At 46.4% G+C, this 17,654-nt stretch overlaps 1 protein-coding gene across 2 annotated transcripts in view; it reads right to left on the bottom strand.

Annotated features, from left to right (window-relative positions):
* The window catches only part of Ppil2 (peptidylprolyl isomerase like 2), a 50,155-nt gene that overhangs the window by 4,588 nt on the left and 27,913 nt on the right, over positions 1-17,654 (bottom strand). For both annotated transcript variants that reach the window (XM_051191117.1, XM_051191116.1), the window contains exons 9-20: positions 17,401-17,463; positions 15,039-15,090; positions 11,717-11,768; positions 8,495-8,586; positions 7,725-7,814; positions 6,981-7,056; positions 5,454-5,614; positions 3,876-3,951; positions 3,395-3,501; positions 2,923-3,012; positions 2,639-2,672; positions 1,977-2,094 (exon numbers count right to left, since the gene is read on the bottom strand). In XM_051191117.1, coding sequence (XP_051047074.1) covers positions 1,977-2,094; positions 2,639-2,672; positions 2,923-3,012; positions 3,395-3,501; positions 3,876-3,951; positions 5,454-5,614; positions 6,981-7,056; positions 7,725-7,814; positions 8,495-8,586; positions 11,717-11,768; positions 15,039-15,090; positions 17,401-17,463 — 1,011 coding nt within the window. The remainder of the gene's footprint in view (positions 1-1,976; positions 2,095-2,638; positions 2,673-2,922; positions 3,013-3,394; positions 3,502-3,875; positions 3,952-5,453; positions 5,615-6,980; positions 7,057-7,724; positions 7,815-8,494; positions 8,587-11,716; positions 11,769-15,038; positions 15,091-17,400; positions 17,464-17,654) is intronic.

The raw sequence follows: 17,654 nt of genomic DNA, 5'->3' as shown, positions 1-17,654 counted from the left end.
CCTCTGATAAACTCAAATATCTACAAAGAAACTCTTCATATAAATGAAGAGAAATGACTCAGCAATTAAAAGCAATGGTTGCTCTTCCAAGACCAGAGTTCTATTCTCAGCACTTAAACTTACAATCACCTGTAACTCCAGTTCCAGGGACTAATGCCCTCTTCTGGCCTCCTCTGGCATGGGGCACAAACTTATATGCACTATACAGACATACATGTAAGCAAAACACTCATGATCCACTTGCCTCTGCCTCCCAAATGCTAGGATAAAAGGTGTGTGCTACCACTTCCCGTCTAAAAAGTTTAATTTTTTTTTTTTTTTTTTTTTTAAGATTTGATTGTAGGGGCTGGAGAACTGGCTCAGCAATTAAAGAACACTGACTACTTTTCCAGAAGACCCAGATTCAATGCCAGCACCCACAAGGCAGCTCACAAATGTCTGTAACACAAGATCCGATACCCTCATACAGAGATACAAGCAGGCATACACCAATCAATGCACATAAAAATAAATAAATAAATAAAAACATGATTTGACTGTAGCTGTGATGGACCACACTTGCAATCTCAATGCTCCAAGGCAGAGTTCCAGTACAACCAATCATTGCTACATAATGAAACTTTGTATCAATGTAAGTTGGTTGTGGTGGCCCACACCTTTATTCCCACTACTCAGGAGGCAGAGGCAGGCAGGCAGACGTTTATGAGTTCAAGGCCAACTTGGTCTATAGAGCTAGTTACAAGACACCAAAACTACATAGAGAAACCCTGTCTTGAAAAAAAACAATAAAAATCCCACAAACACTAAAATTCCTTTGGGTAAGCATTATCCAGGAAGACAGAGACCCACATAAAGAAAATGACAAAGCTGAGCTGACAAGCTGGCTTGGCATGTGAAGACACCTGCTGTGTAAGCCTGGCAGCCATGGTGGACACTCCTGACCCCACAAGGTTGCCATCTGACCCCACACGTACACTGTGGCACGAGCGCCCTCACGTAAAATAAGCTGCAGTCATTTGGGAGGGGCACGTGGTTTTTTTTAAATGGTAGCTACGGTTAGTAAAGACCCCTTTCACAAACAATATACTTCAAGTAGAAATGGACAAAACATTTTTTAAAGATTTATTTATTTTTATTTTATGTGCATTGGTGTCTTATCTGTGTGAGGGTGTGAGATTCCCTGGAACTGGAGTTACAGACAGTTGTAAGCCACCATGTGGGTGCTGGGAATTAAACCCAGATCTTCTGGAAGAACAGCCAGTGCTCTTAACTACTGAGCTATCTCTCCAGCCCTGATGGTGAAGGTTTTTAAACACAGCACCCAGGCAGAATCCAGTGTGTTCCACAAGAGCCAGGATTACATAATGAGAACTGATTTCAAAATATTTTTTTAAAAAAGAAAATAACAAAACTATACTCACAGATTAAAGATATACCCTGGATAGAGACAGTTCTCAATGGTAAAACATATATTTAGCATGCACAAAGCCTTAGGTTCACGACCAGAAAAAAGAAAAAAAAAAAAAGACATATCCAAGAGAATTAAGCCACATTCTTAGATGAAGAATAGAATAGAATACACACCTATTCCAAAACACAAGACCAGACATCCAAGAGCCTTGCCACCCACCCACCCACCACCACACATATTGGGCCTTGCTCCAAGCCAGAGCCTTAGACATGAGCACCTCTCCCTGACCACTTGTTCTCAGAATACCTCCTCCTAAAGCACCTTGCATGACACCTGGCACCCACATACTCCTGGTTTTATTGCTATACCCCAAGAGGCCTTTGGGGACCTACTCACGACCACTATTCTACCAACTGACTTGGGCTCCTTTCCTGGAGGGGCCTGTGCTCCACCTGGCTGAACACCACCTTGCTTGGATTTGATTTGGGCCTAGAACAACCATTAGGAAGAATGCCAGGCGCTTTGCAAACCTTCCCAGCAGCCAAGCAAGAAGAGCTGGACTCACAACTGAGACTTGTTGGTGTTGGGCCCCGAGTTGGCCATGCTGAGCACCCCACGGCCTGTGTGTGAGAGGTTGGGGCGGAATTCATCTTTGAAAGGCTTGCCCCAGTAGGACTCTCCACCTGGAACAGAATAGTAGGTCAGTGGTCAGCCACAGAGCCTAGTCCAGAAGCATAAGAGAGCGCCCAGGCCCTGAGACATTCTTGATGACCCCTAGATCCCAGTGCCTTCCTCAAGTTGGGACAGCTCACTCACCCTATGGGCCAGGGGCTACCAGGCCAAAGCTACAAGGCATCATTCAAACACATGGGTAGAAAGCTTGGGGAAAAAGTTATTACGTCCTGTGGGGGCCACGAGGCCATCTTATATTATTATAACAGGAGTGCATGGCCAAATCTCCCGTCAGTCAGCAGGTTGGTTCCTCTGTCTTGTTATAATAGGACCGCGGGCTTAGGAAAAAAGAAATGATCCTCACTGTGGGAAAACTAGGGCATGGGGCATGCCCAGGTGGCCCAGGAGGCCAGACACCAAGTTACAAGCCACCCTCAAACCCCAAGTCTGAAAGATTCCACATCTAGGGCCCTTCAGCAGACCCAACTTCCTGCCAGTTCCTGTAGTACAGCCACATGCATTACTCCAGTGGAACAGGCTGGCACCAGCACTTACCTGTTCCTGTACCTGTGGGGTCACCACCCTGGATCTGCAAAGACAAAACCCAGTGAGGTCACTGGCTCTGATGCTTCCCGATGGCATGTGCTACAGTGAAGACAGGGGCAAGCACTCAAGAGCCAGCTACAGAATCCCTGGCACAAGATACACCTGAAGACTCTACCTTGCCCACATATAGCCTGAACCAGGTGTCTGGGTCAGGGTAGGTACAAGCCCATTTGGTCACAGATGCTGTCTATGTCATCAAGCATCTGTGGCCAGCACCAACTTGTACCACTCACCACAAAGTTCCTGATGGACCTGTGAAAGATGGTGCCGTCATAATACTGTTTCTTGCAGAGTTTGATGAAGTTTTCACAGGTTTTTGGTGTCTGTAAAATATCCCAATATTCTATGAGGCACAGTGGTCAACAGCACAGTCACAATGACAAGTAGGTCTTTAATCACACCAGGAACTTCTATTTGAAGACCTAGCTTCAGTCTGACCTCCAAAAGCAGAGCACCAGTCCTACAGCCATGTGACACAGGGCAGGGCAGAGTGGGAGCCAGTCCTGTTCCTAGGATTTGTATACACACACACAGCAAGCAGCAGCCAAGGAGGCGTGCTTTAGAGTCCAGGGAAAGAAACCAGGGCACTTTGCTTCTCAGCTAGAGTCAGGAGCATTTCTTAGAAATAAACTAACTACAGTCCCATATTTAAGGCATGGCTACCCAAATACCCCAGAAACCACCTGGGAACAGCCACATACTCACCAGGTCACAGTGCAACTCTAGGTTAAGGTCGCCTTTATTGGTGTGTAGCCTCACATAGCCCTTCTTCTTCACAAACTGGTAGCGCAGTACATCTTCATCAATGATGGCTGCAAACAAGTCCTGAGCTCTGTACTTGCCCTCTACCTGAGCTAGCGCCTCCACTCAGGAACCCCCAGCTCTGAGAAGAATGTAGGAGCCATAGGCTAAGGGAGATCATATCAAGGGAAATATGATGCTAGAGGCTCTAGAGACTAAGAGCAGGACACTTCAAGGCAAGGGCCAAGACCTTATGGTCAGAATGCCTCCTGACTTAACACAAAGCCCACCTTCGACAAAACTCCCCCACCCCCACCCCCACAACTACTGACCATCAGACTCCACGTGAAGGCACAATGGGGATGCTGAGGCAAGTAAGCAGGAAGCCCTAACTGTTCCCAATGTGAGGTCTGCCCAGGTGAACAGAGGAGGCAGAGACAGCTACCTGCTTCATGCATGGTCTCAGGTACCATGGCAGTAGAGGTGAAGGACGCACTGACCTTTCCTGTGGAATAGTGGGCCTGCAAAAAAACCATGTATGCTGAGTGTTGGTGGCACACGCCTTTAATCCCAGCACCAGGAGGCAGAGATAGGCGGATCTCTGTAAGTTCAAGGCCAGCCTGGTCTACAAAGGGAGCTCCAGGACAGGTTTCAAAAAACAAACAAACAATTGAAGACTTGGTTGAAGGAATCAGAGCAAGGCCTCAAACTAAATCAAGACAGAAAAAACTTCACAGGTTACCTTCTCCCAAGACAGGAATCGAAAGGCACTTAGAAGTTTATTTCTAAAGGTTTCTTTTCTGATTGTTTTTTGTTTTTTGAGATACAGTTTCTACATAGCTCTGGCTGTTATAAACTCAGAGACCAGTCTGCTTCTACCTCCTGAGTACTGAAATTAAAAGCGTACATAGCACACCCAAACAAAACAAACATTTTGCATGACCATGCACACCTTTTATCCCAATACTCTGGAGGCAGAGGCAGTCAGATCTATGTTGAATTCAAAGCCAGCCTGGTCTACAGAGTGAGTTCCAGAAACAGCCAGGGCTACACAGAGAAACCCTGTCTTAAAAAACAAAACACAAACAAAATGATTATGTGTACACATGTTCTGTTTGTATGTATATTTCTGCACCACATGCATGCCTGGTGCCCTCAGAGGGAGTCAGGTCCCCTGAATGGTTGTGAGTTGTGATGTAGGTGCTGGGAACCAAACCTGAGTTCTCAATAAGGACAAAAAGTGTTCTTAATCACTGATCATATATACTACAAATCAGTTATTACATATTAATAACCCAGTAATATATTTTTTTAGTAAACATGTGATCTCTTTAATGGGGGAGGAAATAAATGTATTTTTTCCATTATATAGAAGGAAGGAAAAATAAATGAGGACAGTTCAACATGATAGTAATACCGAGAGGTTCAATGACCATGTTTAAATAGGGAAATTATGGACAATGAACTTTAGTTAATTTTCCAAATTCTCCCAGGTAACCTCTGCCTTTCCCATGGTTGAGGCTTTCTAGGTTCTGCCTAAAGAGGAGAAGGACAGCACCTATAAGCTATATGTGCTGGAGAAACTCCAGCACTACAGTGGCAGACAGGACCTTGGGTAGACCAGCACCCGCGCTCCAGGTAAGGCCTAGGCAAGATCTGAGACCTCAGGAGCCCTAGCAGCCCCAACCTTCCCTTCCATCTCTGTCCTGAAATGGAGAAGCTGCCTCTGAATACCAGAGACATGGTAGCTTGGCACTGAAGCCTGGGTCAGGGCCCATGGCACAAAGTACCCTACTTCTGCTGATCCACTGCTGCCCCGGGACCCCAACTTGTCAAACATTCCTCCACCCCAAGAGTGTATTACTCCCTTTTGATTTGTTTGGAAACAGGATACCTTAAGAGCCCTGGAGGGTCCCACAGGACTGAGAAGGTCCCAATCACCACACCTCCAGGTCTGTCCCTGTCAGTACCTTCCCCAGCATCTTTCCACTGCTCAGAGGCAGAGACAGAGCAACCCACTCACAGCATTCAGTTGGTCCACCTTCCTCTTCTCAGGTGCCTTCATGGTGGCTGCTAAAATCTCATCTCCTTTGAACTCTTTGTAGAGCTCCTGTAGTGTCTCCCGGGTCTCAGCATTGGTATTTTTCAAGTAATAAGATGGGTCCTGTTTGGCCTTTTCCTCATCTACAAAACAGGATATGGACACTGAGCAGCCAAGACAGTAGGCAGCCAAAGCCCCAGAGGCTCAAGATGAGCACAACAGGAATAGAAATGGGCTGGCCACATGGGCAGAAGCCACGGGTGCCTTAACCAAGACAAGCTTCTTTGGCCATAGCAGAGCCAGCACTTACTGCCCTGAGGCATCTGGCAGGAGCACTAGAGGGTGGAGCAAGGTGGGACGCACAGGGGGCCTGGTCCCAGCCTAGAGGGGTCTTCCTCATACAGTCAATGGGAGTCTCAGGATGGTTCAAACTTAAATGTCTCTGTTCTCTGTACCTACCTGTATACTGCAGCCTTTTCACAATGTCTTGCTTTTGTGATTTTAAAAGCACTTCTTTCTTTTTGGGGTGAGTGTGTGTGTGTGTGTGTGTGTGTGTGTGTGTGTGTGTGTGTGTGTGTGTGTGTGTGTGTGTGTGTTTTCAAGACAGTGTTTCTCTGTGTAGCCCTGGCTATCCTGGAACTCACTCTGTAGATCAGGCTGGCCTTTACTCAAGAGGCTCACTGTCCCTGCCTCCCAAGTGCTGAGATTAAAGGCATGCCCTGCCACTGCCTGGCTAAAAATGCTTATTCCAAAGGAAGGAAGAGTTTGGAGTATTTCATATATGAAGTTTCATCAATGCTACATGTTACCTGCCAGGTCCCTTACTGGGTAGTGGGCATCCCTAGGCCTGGCCCCTTGGTCTCCTGAGCTCAGTCATTCCTGAGTTGTTCTACCTTCCTAAATCCTGACTGGTCCACAGTGTACATTGTAAAGTTCAGAACACTGCTTCCTGCTGAAGTGGACCAATTAACCTCTGGCCATGAGTCTGGCTGGCTCCTTGGTATGGAAGAGTAAGTCCAGAAACTTCAACCACTCCACAGTATGTTATAGTGTGATCAATGGCATGGGCCAAATACAGGAAGTGAGAGGACCAGGGGCCCAGTCTAACTGTACCCTAGAAAGGTCTGATGTCACCCAGAGTCTCACTTGCAGCCCCTCTATCACTGTGTCCTGGAAAGAGCAGCAACCAACAGGAATCCAAAAACCACAGGGCCACCAGAGCTGCGGAAGGGAAAGAGAGGTGTCCTGGTGTTTCCAAGACTACAGTCAGCTGCTTCTCTGACCGCCTGGAGCCTAACAGACATGGTGGTACATGCCTGTAACCCCAGCACTTGGAAGGCAACAGGAGGAACACTGCAAATTTGAGGCCAGCCAGGGCTTCCCAAAATAAAGAGATCCCAGTTAATGAAAAGCTACTCTGGAGCCACAGTGTCTGCAGCCCCAGAAGGAAGACCTTGCCCGAGAAGGAAGCACACCTCCACTACTCACAGCAGCCTCGGTTGTCCATACCTGGATCTATGATTTTCATGTTGTTCTTCACATGGAAGAAATTGGAAACATTGAATTTGTCCAGATTGGTGGGGTCCTGTGACAAGAAGAGAAGATCCGGGAAGACAACCAGGCCTGTAGCAAGCACCTGCTGCTGATGGCAAGGCTTGACAGGTGCCCGCAGGGGAAGAGACTATAGCTGGGCTGTGTGAGGACCAGAGAGTGAAGCAGGGAAGAAGGCTGTATCCTGACAGGATGGCAAGCAAAGGTGGTGTGAGTCCAGAGAACAGACTGCCCAGCAGCTCATCAAGCAGTGTTCCCTACCTCCAGGGCACAAAAACAAGGAGCAAGACTTGATGACAACACAAGTTGTAGACTGGGCAGCCATGGGCCAAGCTTCAATCAGAAAGGGACAAGCCACAAAGTCCTTTAAATCTGTCCTGGACTCAGCTCCATGTAGGCTTTGCTACTTGTCTGTCAAATTTCACCGTTCACCCACCACAGAAGGGGACACCTGTGCCCAAGGCTGCTCTGTGTCCTGATGCCTGTGATGGCTGTGGGGCAGATGCAGCCCCTATGATACAGAGCCATGAGAGCCAGAAGGCAGCCAAGGTCCACAGTGGTGTGGGGAAGAGGTGTGGCGCACAGAAGGGAGCAGTGGCCACAGGTGCTGTGGTACAGATCACCACCAAGCTTCATAAGGAGAAGCTGGAACACAGGGCAGAGCTGAGGGTCAAAGTGAGGCACTCACAGTGAAGCACCTACCTGCAGGGTGATGATGTCTTGCCTGGAGAAGGGCTCATCAGTCAATAGGTCCCTCAAGTTCTTGGCCTTGATATTTAGCTGCTCCACTGCCTACAGCAGGACAGAGGTGTCATGATCCCTTCCAGGCATGGCATAGAAGTAAGGGGTAAATCAGTATGCAAAGAGCCACTCTGGGGTAAACAATCTTGGATGCTGTCACTTTCCTGGCAGATTAGCTAAACCAACCTAGCTGCTTCAGGCAAGAGGTCTAACAAGGGCTCTTGTGCACCATAGACTGCTCCTTGTCCTGGTCTGACCAGAGAAGGAAGATAGCTCCTGTACCTCCTATCAACCTGACACTTCCTCCTCCCTAAGAGCCTGGTCCATGCTGAAGACAGGGAAGACTCCCTGAGATACAAGGAATCCTTGCTTAGACAGCCCCAACTGACTGCCTAGGTTTCAGGTCCAAAGGCCACCAGAGTAGTCTGGGTTCTTTTTTTTTTTTTTTTTTCTGTATAATAGCACTGGCTGTAGCACCTCTGTAGACCAGACTGGCCTCGAACTCACAAAGAGTCACCTGCCTATGCCTCCCGAGTACACCACCACCGCCCAGCTGAGGTCGCCTGATCTTCATTTTAACCCTCATAAAGTAGGATGGATGGCTACCTACCAGAAATGACAGCTTGTGCTGAGTGCTATAAAAGCCCACGAGGACAGGCATCCCCAAAGCATATCCCCAAACTGTGAGGGCCCCATTTTAGACAGTCCCACTCACTACAATGGGGGACTACCTCATAGGTGTAGACATTGCCAGTTGTCCTGATGGCCACAATATGGGTGTTGTCAGTGAACACGGAGTACAGCACTGGACAGTGGTACTGCCCTAGAAAGAAAGCACACACAGGGCTAGTGACCCTCAAGAGCTGTGACTAAGCAATCACGAGTGTACATACTTATAACCCAGCTACTTCAGAGGCTGAGACAGAAGAACAGAGTACGAGGTCAGGTGGACAATTTAAAAAGTCTCAGGACCCAGCATCAACATGGCAGCTCACAACTGTCCGTAACTCTAAGAGCTGACACACTCATGCAGCAAACACCAATGTAGATAAAATAAAATTACTAATCTCAGAGTGAAATTTAAAAGGGAGATTCAGTGGCAGTGCATTGCCTAGCATGTGCATTCAACCCCATTTCACCAGGGGGTGGGAGAAAAGGACTGTCGGTGGTGTGCACATTTAGTCCCAGCACAGGGAGGCAGAGGCAGGCTGATCTCTGAGTCTGAGACTAGCCTGGTCTACAGAGAGAGTTCCAGGACAGCCAGGGCTACACAGAGAAACCCTGTCAGGATGGGAGGGGGGGCGCAGGGAGGAAGAACCAGGAAGGGGTTAAAGGAGGGAAAGAGGCAGAACCTTAGGTCCAGCTACCGAGACCTGGGAACCACAGCTATTCAAGCTCCATTCCCACAGTTAACAAACTCCTATTCATTTTACAAGACCCAATCCTCATTGACCCTTACTCAGAACAGCGTTAGCCTCCCCACTGGCTCAGGTGACCCACATTCTCTTAAAGTTATGCCAGACAGGGAGTGGCTTATCTTTCTAGAGACCCATTTCCACTGCTTTCTACCTCACACCCGCCACTTCCTTTCTCCTGGGATTCCTCACCTAGCTCTGTGACAGCTACCAGCTAGCCAGCCTGACCATCTTCCTGCTCCAATAGAGGATTTCCCATCCAGCAGGGGCCTGGTCTAGTGAATCCCAACAGATAAATGGGGGGCAAGGGAGGACAAACAGACATGTCACTAAAAATGTATTTCAAAATAAAAAAGAAATCCCACACTTAACAAACACACCTAAAAAACAATAACAACAAAACCTATGGAAATTTAACCACTTTGTATATTTGATACCAGAGAATTCCTGTTCCCTTTTAATTGTCATAATACCATTTTGGTTTTTCAAAATAGGGTTTCTCTGTAGCTTTGGAACCTGTCCTGGAACTCACTCTGTAGACCAGGCTGCTCTCAAACTCACAGAAATCCTCCTGCTTCTGCCTCCCAAGTGCTGGGACTAAAGGCATGCACCAGAACCACCCTTTTAATTAGTGTACCACATTTGTAGTTTTGTTTGTTTTGTTTGTTTGTTTTCTTTTTGGTTTTTCTGAGACAGGGTTTCTCTGTGTAGCCCTGGCTGTCCTGGAACTCTCTCTGTAGACCAGGCTGGCCTTGGAATTAAGAGACCTGCCTGCCTGCCTCTGCCTCCTGAGTGCTGGGACCTTTAACCACCACCCAGCTCTGTATTACATTTTTATTTATTAACTTTGTGTTTTGGGACAGGGGACAGGGATGTGCACATGTCACAATGGAAGTGTGGAAGCCAAAGAAGAACTTCTAGAAGTCACTTTTCTCCTTCCATAAGTCCTGTAGATGGAACTCAAGTTGTCAGCCTTGACAGCAAGTGCCTTTACCCCCTGAGCACCACCCTGAGATTGCCAAGTGCAAGCCCAGATAAAACCAGTAAGCTGTAAGGGACAGGTGCTCTGAGTGGCATAGGTAGAAATGTCTCACTAATGCTCTGTTTTCATGGGTCTGAAATTTCAAATCACACCAAAATAGACTTGGCCAAGGTAGTATGAGCCTAAAATTCCAGTACTTGGGAGTATAAGAAGGATCAGGAATTCAAGCCAGTCTCAGCTACAAAGTGAGTTTGCAGCCAATCTACACTTTACCTAAAACATAGGGGGTGGGGGTGTCGACAAGGCTAGTTCACTAGTAGAGCACTTGGGGTGGGGTGATAACGACAAAGCTAGTTCGCTAGTAGAGCACTTGCATAGCATGTAAAGTCCTACCTCCCAGCACCACCAAAAACATGAGGTCCAATCTTGAAAGCTCTGGTCTGGCCTGACTCCCTAGTGACCCGCAGGACTGATCTGTCTCCTATCTACCCCTCATGTCTTAAGCCATCTGCCCTTGCTCACATGGTTTCAACACTAATGGACTCCTGCCATGCATGGACACCCTCTGCCTTTGATGTGCCTGACCCCTCTGCCTAGAATGTTCTTCCCATACCCTCATACAGCTCGCTCTCACCAAGTTCCCTCTCAGATCCTGTCTTCTGGACCCTTCCTTCCTCTACTTCTGTCTAAAACAAAGGACATCCTATGCCCTACTTATGTCCTGCATAGATTCCTCCCCCACCAACAAAAGATCTTCTCAGTCAAGGACACACACACACCACCTCACCCCACCTGCTTATTCTATGCACATTTCCAGGCAGACACTTCAGGAAGATCTGCTCTGTAACAGACACATATGACCTATGAATCCAGGATTGCTGTAAGTCAGGCAATGAAGAAAGATGGCCCATTCTTTCTTTGCTTGCAACATTTCCATGGAAAACACACCAAGAACCTGTAACAAATTCAGACCCCCAGACACGAGCAGGGCATCTAGACTGTAGCTGCATTATCTAACTGGGCAATAACTGGACACAAAGGGACTTAGAGCAGGAGGCCACAGTGGGGCAGAGGTCTGAAGGAGCAGTGATGATTGACCATCTACTCAAGAGCAAAATGGAAATGACTCCCAAACATCTGCAACCACAGTTGGGCTGGCCACCCTGAGCCTTTGTCTGAGCAATTTCCACCTACAGCCAAGAACAGACCACAGCCTCAGCTAGCTATGGCCCACACAGAAGGTCCAACTAAAGTACCAGCAGCTCACAACAGCCCAACAGCCTTTGTGGGAGCCCCCAACCTTACTTCAGCTCCCTGGACCTTTGAGAAGTCATGTAACAACTGGGAAATCAAAAGCAAGTGTCAGGAAGGAATGAGTGAGGCTAGAGATTTGACTCAGGTAGATCACTTGCTTAGCGTGTGTGAGGCCCCACTTTCAGCCTCCAAGCACAAGAGAGGAGAAAGGAATGCCTAATTATAGTCAAGAAGTTGGTGAGAGCAGGAGCTTAGCAGTTCTGTGGACCAGTACTAGAGCTGGCTACAAAAGGGTCTCTCACCTTCACTGTTCTTTGCAAAGTTGAGCTTGATCAGGGATTTCCCATCAAGTTTCTGGAAGACACAATTAACAATAATGAATAAGGGGAGAAAGAACATGAACGCTACTAAATCAGGAGCACCAGGGACAGAACAGAAAAATCTGCCCAAATGACTCTCTTCAGCTTACACGAGTAAACTTTCTCTGGGTAGTCTCCAAGACACAGCCAGGGCAGCTGTAGAATGGCAAGCCTACATAGATGCATTGATGTCATCTGTAAACCCAACCTGTAAGCAGATCCCCAGATTATAAACATCAAATCCAACAAACATAAGGGGTAGTCACTGGACTAAATGATGAGGCTGTGGAATAAAGACTGATGTGTATTTCCACATTGGTACCAAGTACCAAACTCAGGACCTCACATATGCTAAGTGTGTGCTCTACCACTGAGCTCCATATCCAGGCCTTGTCTGAACATCTTTATGGTAAGCACACCACTTAATGAGTGAGTGCAGGACCATTGAGATGGCCTTACTACTTTATACAAGCTGGAAACCCTGAACTCAATCCCTGAAACCCACAGTAGAGGAACAAACTCTTCAAAGTTGTCCTCTGGCAACATGTGCACCACGCCAACACCCATGACATACCCTCTCTCTAATAATAACAATAAATAAAATAAAAACAGAAACAAAAATGAGTAGTATTAAAAACTAGTAGGAAAGCCAGAGAAATTTCTCAGCTGGTAAAGGTGTTTGTCATTGATCCTGATGATATGTTCCATGCCCAGCAGGACTTACAGAGGAAGGAGAGAACTAACTAACTCCCACAAGTTGTCCCCTGACCTTTGCACACATGCAGTAGGCCCACACGCACATATGCATACACACACATACACAAAATAAACAAATGTAAAAAATAAAGCTAGTGAGAGTACCCAGGTATTCTGCTTATGCTGTGGTACAAATATTTTTAAAAAGAAACCAAACACTGAAAGTGGGAAAACTGGTGATATAGCTCAGTGGTAGAGTATGTGTTCAGCACGGTTAAAGAGCTAGGTACAGCTGGGCGTTGGTGGCCCACACCTTTAATCCCAGCACTTGGGAGGCAGAGGCAGGTGAATCTCTGTTAGTTCAAAGCCAGCCTGGTCTACCAAGCTAGGTCCAGGACAGGCTCCAAAGCAATACAGAAAAACCCTGTCTCAAAAACCAAAAATAAATAAATAAATAAATAAATAAAAAAGACCTAGATACAGCAGAAAGGAATGGAACGCCCACAGACTAGGAGTGCTATAATAGAACAAAGGAAATGGCCCAGCTTCTAATCATGACCAAAGTCACTGCTATATATAGTTTGGCAGCTGTAGAGGACAGATCAACAAAATTTGATACCCCAAAGAGCACCTGTGACACAGAATGCAAAAATAACAAAAAGCACCTGGTGTAACTGAATAACGATGTCCACCAGAACAGAGGCTGAGGTCCTGAGGACAACTGTAGACAAGATACCAGGGATGGCAGCTTAGAAGCAGCGAAGGGCAGGGCTGCATCAGGGGAGCAAGTTCAACATCCTTAGATTCCTCAGCCCTCCCACCCTTCCTCTTCCCTCTACCTGACCTGTCTGCCCCATCCCCGTGCTGGGCCTGGCACATACAAAGATGATGCCTTCTTCAAAGGATCAAATGAATGGATGAAGAACTAGGCCCACAGAAGGGGTGGGCACAGACCTCTGAAATGTAAAGGGACTAATAGACCAGAAGCTGATTAAAATGTGTGAAAAAAATGAGGCTAGAGAATGAGCTATAATCTTAATCAGAAATATTGTTCTTGAGGGGCACAGAAGTCACAATATTGGACCTGTGTGCAGTCATACAAGAAGTGGCTTATCTGACACAAATACGACTTGTTTTTGTTTTTTCAAGACAGAGTTTCTCTGTGTAGCCCTTGCTGTACTAGAACTCACTGCAGACCAGGCTAGCCTCAAACTCACAGAGATCTATCTACCTCTGCTTCTGAAGTGCTGGAATTAAAGGCATGCACGACTTCCTTTTTGCCCATTAAAAAAAAACAAAAACAAAAAAACCTGGCAGGTGATGATAGCACATACCTTCAATCCCAGAGTTCAGGAGGCAGAGGCAGGCAAATCTCTGAGTTCCAGGACAACCTGATCTACAGAGTGAGTTCCAGGACAGTCAGGGCCACACAGAGAAACCCTGTCTCAAAAAAACAAAACAAAAAACTCCAATGATACCAAGAAATGTCATGGACATAGAAGAAGCATCTTCTTCTGCACAGTGCATCTAAAAACTTCAAAATGTAATAACTTTGAAGGCGGTTGGCTAGTAGCTATGGAAACTGACAATGCACCTTCTTTTGACTCTGCAGTCCTAGAAGAATACTCCTGTGCACTCAGGAAAATGTGCATGGGGCCATTCCTGCACTTCTGCTGCAATTGACAAAGACAGACAAAAGACCAAAGGTGGCAAGTAAAGTCACTTGCCACCAAGCCTGACATCCTGAGAACCCACATGGTGGCAGGAGAGAACTCTGACACCCACAAGTTGTCCTGACCCTGTGCCATGCCATGTGCACTCACAGATATCCTACATTCTTACACATACACTAACATGTAAATAAGTGTAAAAAGCCATTCTTTCCAAGGGACAGAGTCTCACAGAAAAGGCTGTGCTTTCTGTACTAACACCTGTGAGACTCACCAGCACCTTGCAAAGCACACAAAGCAAGATACAGATGAGTCACCCATTCTGATCAAACTCAAGAGAAAACATAGACAGCCAAGCATGGAGGCTAAGGCAGGGCTGCTGTGAATGAGAAGAGTCTATACTACAGACTAGACACTGTCTCAAGCAAACAAAGATATATACAATGGTGTACATTCATGAAACATTAGTACCAAGACTCCACAAATATTCCAGTCTCAAAATGATGTAGCATTTGAACAGAATCTATGTGTGCCCTCTTACCAATTTTAAACCACCTCTAGACTGCTTGCTACCCTATTACAATATAAATGCTACACAAATAATTATTATCTGATACTGTTTAGGAAACAATGACAAGAGAAAGCATATAGATAATATTCAATACAATTTTTCCACAAATACTTCTTTTTGAGCATGGCTAACTGAATCCAACAACACAGAATCTGCAGACACAAAGGGCCAGCTGTACATGCACATGTGTGGACACAGAGGCAACACTTCTAGAAAGCAGAGGACTGTCATTCTACGCCCTGTGAGCAGTTCTCCACTGAGGACATACAAAGACAAAGCAAAAGCAGGGCACAGCTCCATGGCAATAAGTTCCTGCATGGCCACCTACCTCTCCATTGCTGGGATTGGTCCCATACTTCTTAAGCCATGGAACAATGTTCCTAACAAGAAAGAACAAAAAGTGTCACTAGGAGGCTAGAGAGATGGCTCCTCAGTTAAGAGTACATGGTGCTCTTGCAGAGGACCCACACTCCCAGCACCCACATGACATGGCAATAACAACTCTCTGTAACTCCAGTTCCAGAGAATCCAGTGTGCTCTACTAGCTCCACAGGCACTGCACAAATGTGGTACACAGACAAACAGACACACAGGCAAAACAACCACACATGTAAAATAAAAATGTCACCAGTAGGAGCTGCCAGTGAGACCGCCTGAGGCCTTAGGGCTGCTCCCAGGTTGAGCGTGTAGGGCAGGCTGCACCTCACTACAGAGGGAAGGAGCACTTTCTTTCATCTGCATTCAGTGACTGGGGATTTCCTGGTGCTGGAGCCTGAACACATGCCTAACACACACAGGCTGTTCTTTCCCACTGAGCTCCAGTCAGCATTTACAAGAGTTTGACTGCACTTGCATATAAACAAGAATTTTAACTGGGCAATGTTAGCATGTCTATGCAACAAAATAGTAGGTCAGCACCAAAAATTATACTTGCACCAGAGGGTGGTGACCCACGCTCTCAGGAGGCAGAGGCAGGTGGATCTCTGTGAGTAGCCTTTTGTCTATGGCTTGAGTTCCAGGACAGCATCCAAAGCTACACGAAGAAACCCTGTCTCAAAATAAAAAAGCATACTTGCAGCCACGCATGGTAGTAAGCCACCCCTAGCTACTTATGGATGAAGGCAGGAAATCACTTGAGCCTAGAATTCAATGCCAGCCAGGGCAAAACAGTGGGACTCCCCATTCTCCAAAGACAAATCTGTGTACAGAGCCCAGAAGGCATAAACATGCATGGTGATGATCCTGAACACTGGGCTCTTTATGGTAAGTGTTCTACTGAAGTACTTCACATTTTTCTAAATTTTAGAAAGTATTTTAGAACATAAAATAAGCTTGAAGTATAATACTTCAGAAGTATAATGCTTCAGAATATAATGCTGGGAACTATGCATCTTTATCACAGCCCTACTTTCTGCAGGCAGAGAATATCCAGTGCATCACTGTTCCACATCAAGGACAGGTAAGGAGCTGGGCACTAAAACACGGGGCTAGAAGGACTCATCTCCATCCTGAGCAACAGCACTGCCATCCAATACTGCCTACTGGAGGTCACAGAGCACTTTCTGCCATGTCCCTGAACACCTGGCTGTCCTTCCCAATTCCCAAAGAGTGATGGGAGATGTCCTTCTGTATGCTGCAAATATATGTTTCTCTTGTTGATTAATGAATAAAGCTGTTTTAGCCAATGGACAGGCAGGATTTAGCCAGGAGGGAAATCCAAATAGGGATAGAGAAAGGTTGTAGGCAGAGTCAAGGAGATGCCATGTAGCTGCCAAGAACAAGAGACCTGGGCATCATCAGTAAGCCAATGAACACGTGGAGATACACAGATTAATAGAAATGGCTTAATAATTAAGAGAAAGCTAGCCAATAACAAGCCTGAGCCATTGGCCAAACAGTTTATAATTAATATAAGCCTATTTGTGTTTATTGGGACTAAACAGCTGTGGAACCAGGCGGGACAGAAACTTTCTACACAAAGAGGCTCACCTGGACTTCATGAAGATTGTAGGGACAAGATTTTGGTTCCCTGCATGGAGCCACAAACTCAACATCCCTTTCTCTAATAGGTGTCAACAATCGTACAGTATTTGTTAAATCAAAATTAAAGGCAGTGCTGGGAGACAGCTCACTGGATAAAGTAATTTCTTTTGTTTTGTTTTGTTTTTTGTTTTTCAAGACCAAAATACAGGGTTTCTCTGTATTGCTTTGGAGCCTGTCCTGAAACTAGCTCTGTAGACCAAGCTGGCCTTGAACTCACAGAGATCTGCCTGCCTCTGCCTCCCCAGTAATGGGGGACTAAAGGTATGCACCACCAACGCCCGGTGATAAAGTTCTTTCTACACAATCACAAAAACCTGAAATTTGGATCCCCAAAACCCATGTTAAAAAAAAAAAAAAAAAAAAAAAGGCCAACAAGACAGCATACATCTGTAACTTTAGTAGGGTTTAAAGCACTGAGACAGACAGACTGTGAGGGGTTGCTGGTCAGCCAGTCTAGCTGAAACAGCAAGTCCCAAGTTCAGTGAGAAAGGTCCTGTCTCAAAAAACGTAAGATGGAGAACAGAGGTCAGCCTCTGGCCTACACATACACACGCACCTGAAACCTGAACACAATCACACATACAGAAGTACCACATACACACACACCACAAGTAAAAAGAAATTTAAAAATTCAAGAGTAAACTTACAGCAAGTCAAAGACGACACCTTCCGGGGTGCAGACAGGGTAGACAAAGGGCTGCAGAGAAAGACTGAAATGGGCAGAGATGTGTGGTCAGCTTCTGGGCACCTAAGCATGCTATAGGTCCTAACCCCAACAGTTCCCAGTGTGCCCTGCCACTGGCATCATCCCAAGACGGGCCTCAGTACCCAGTACAGAAGCAGCCAGGCTTCTTTCAAGCCCACTTCATACTATTGTCAGATTCAAGTCAAAAAGAGGTCC

This window comes from Phodopus roborovskii, unplaced genomic scaffold (genome assembly GCF_943737965.1).
Source record: "Phodopus roborovskii unplaced genomic scaffold, PHOROB, whole genome shotgun sequence".
NCBI classification, from domain to species: Eukaryota; Metazoa; Chordata; class Mammalia; order Rodentia; family Cricetidae; genus Phodopus; species Phodopus roborovskii.
Note: the sequence above shows the minus strand (reverse complement) of the source record. Positions and strands in the feature narration are given on the sequence as shown.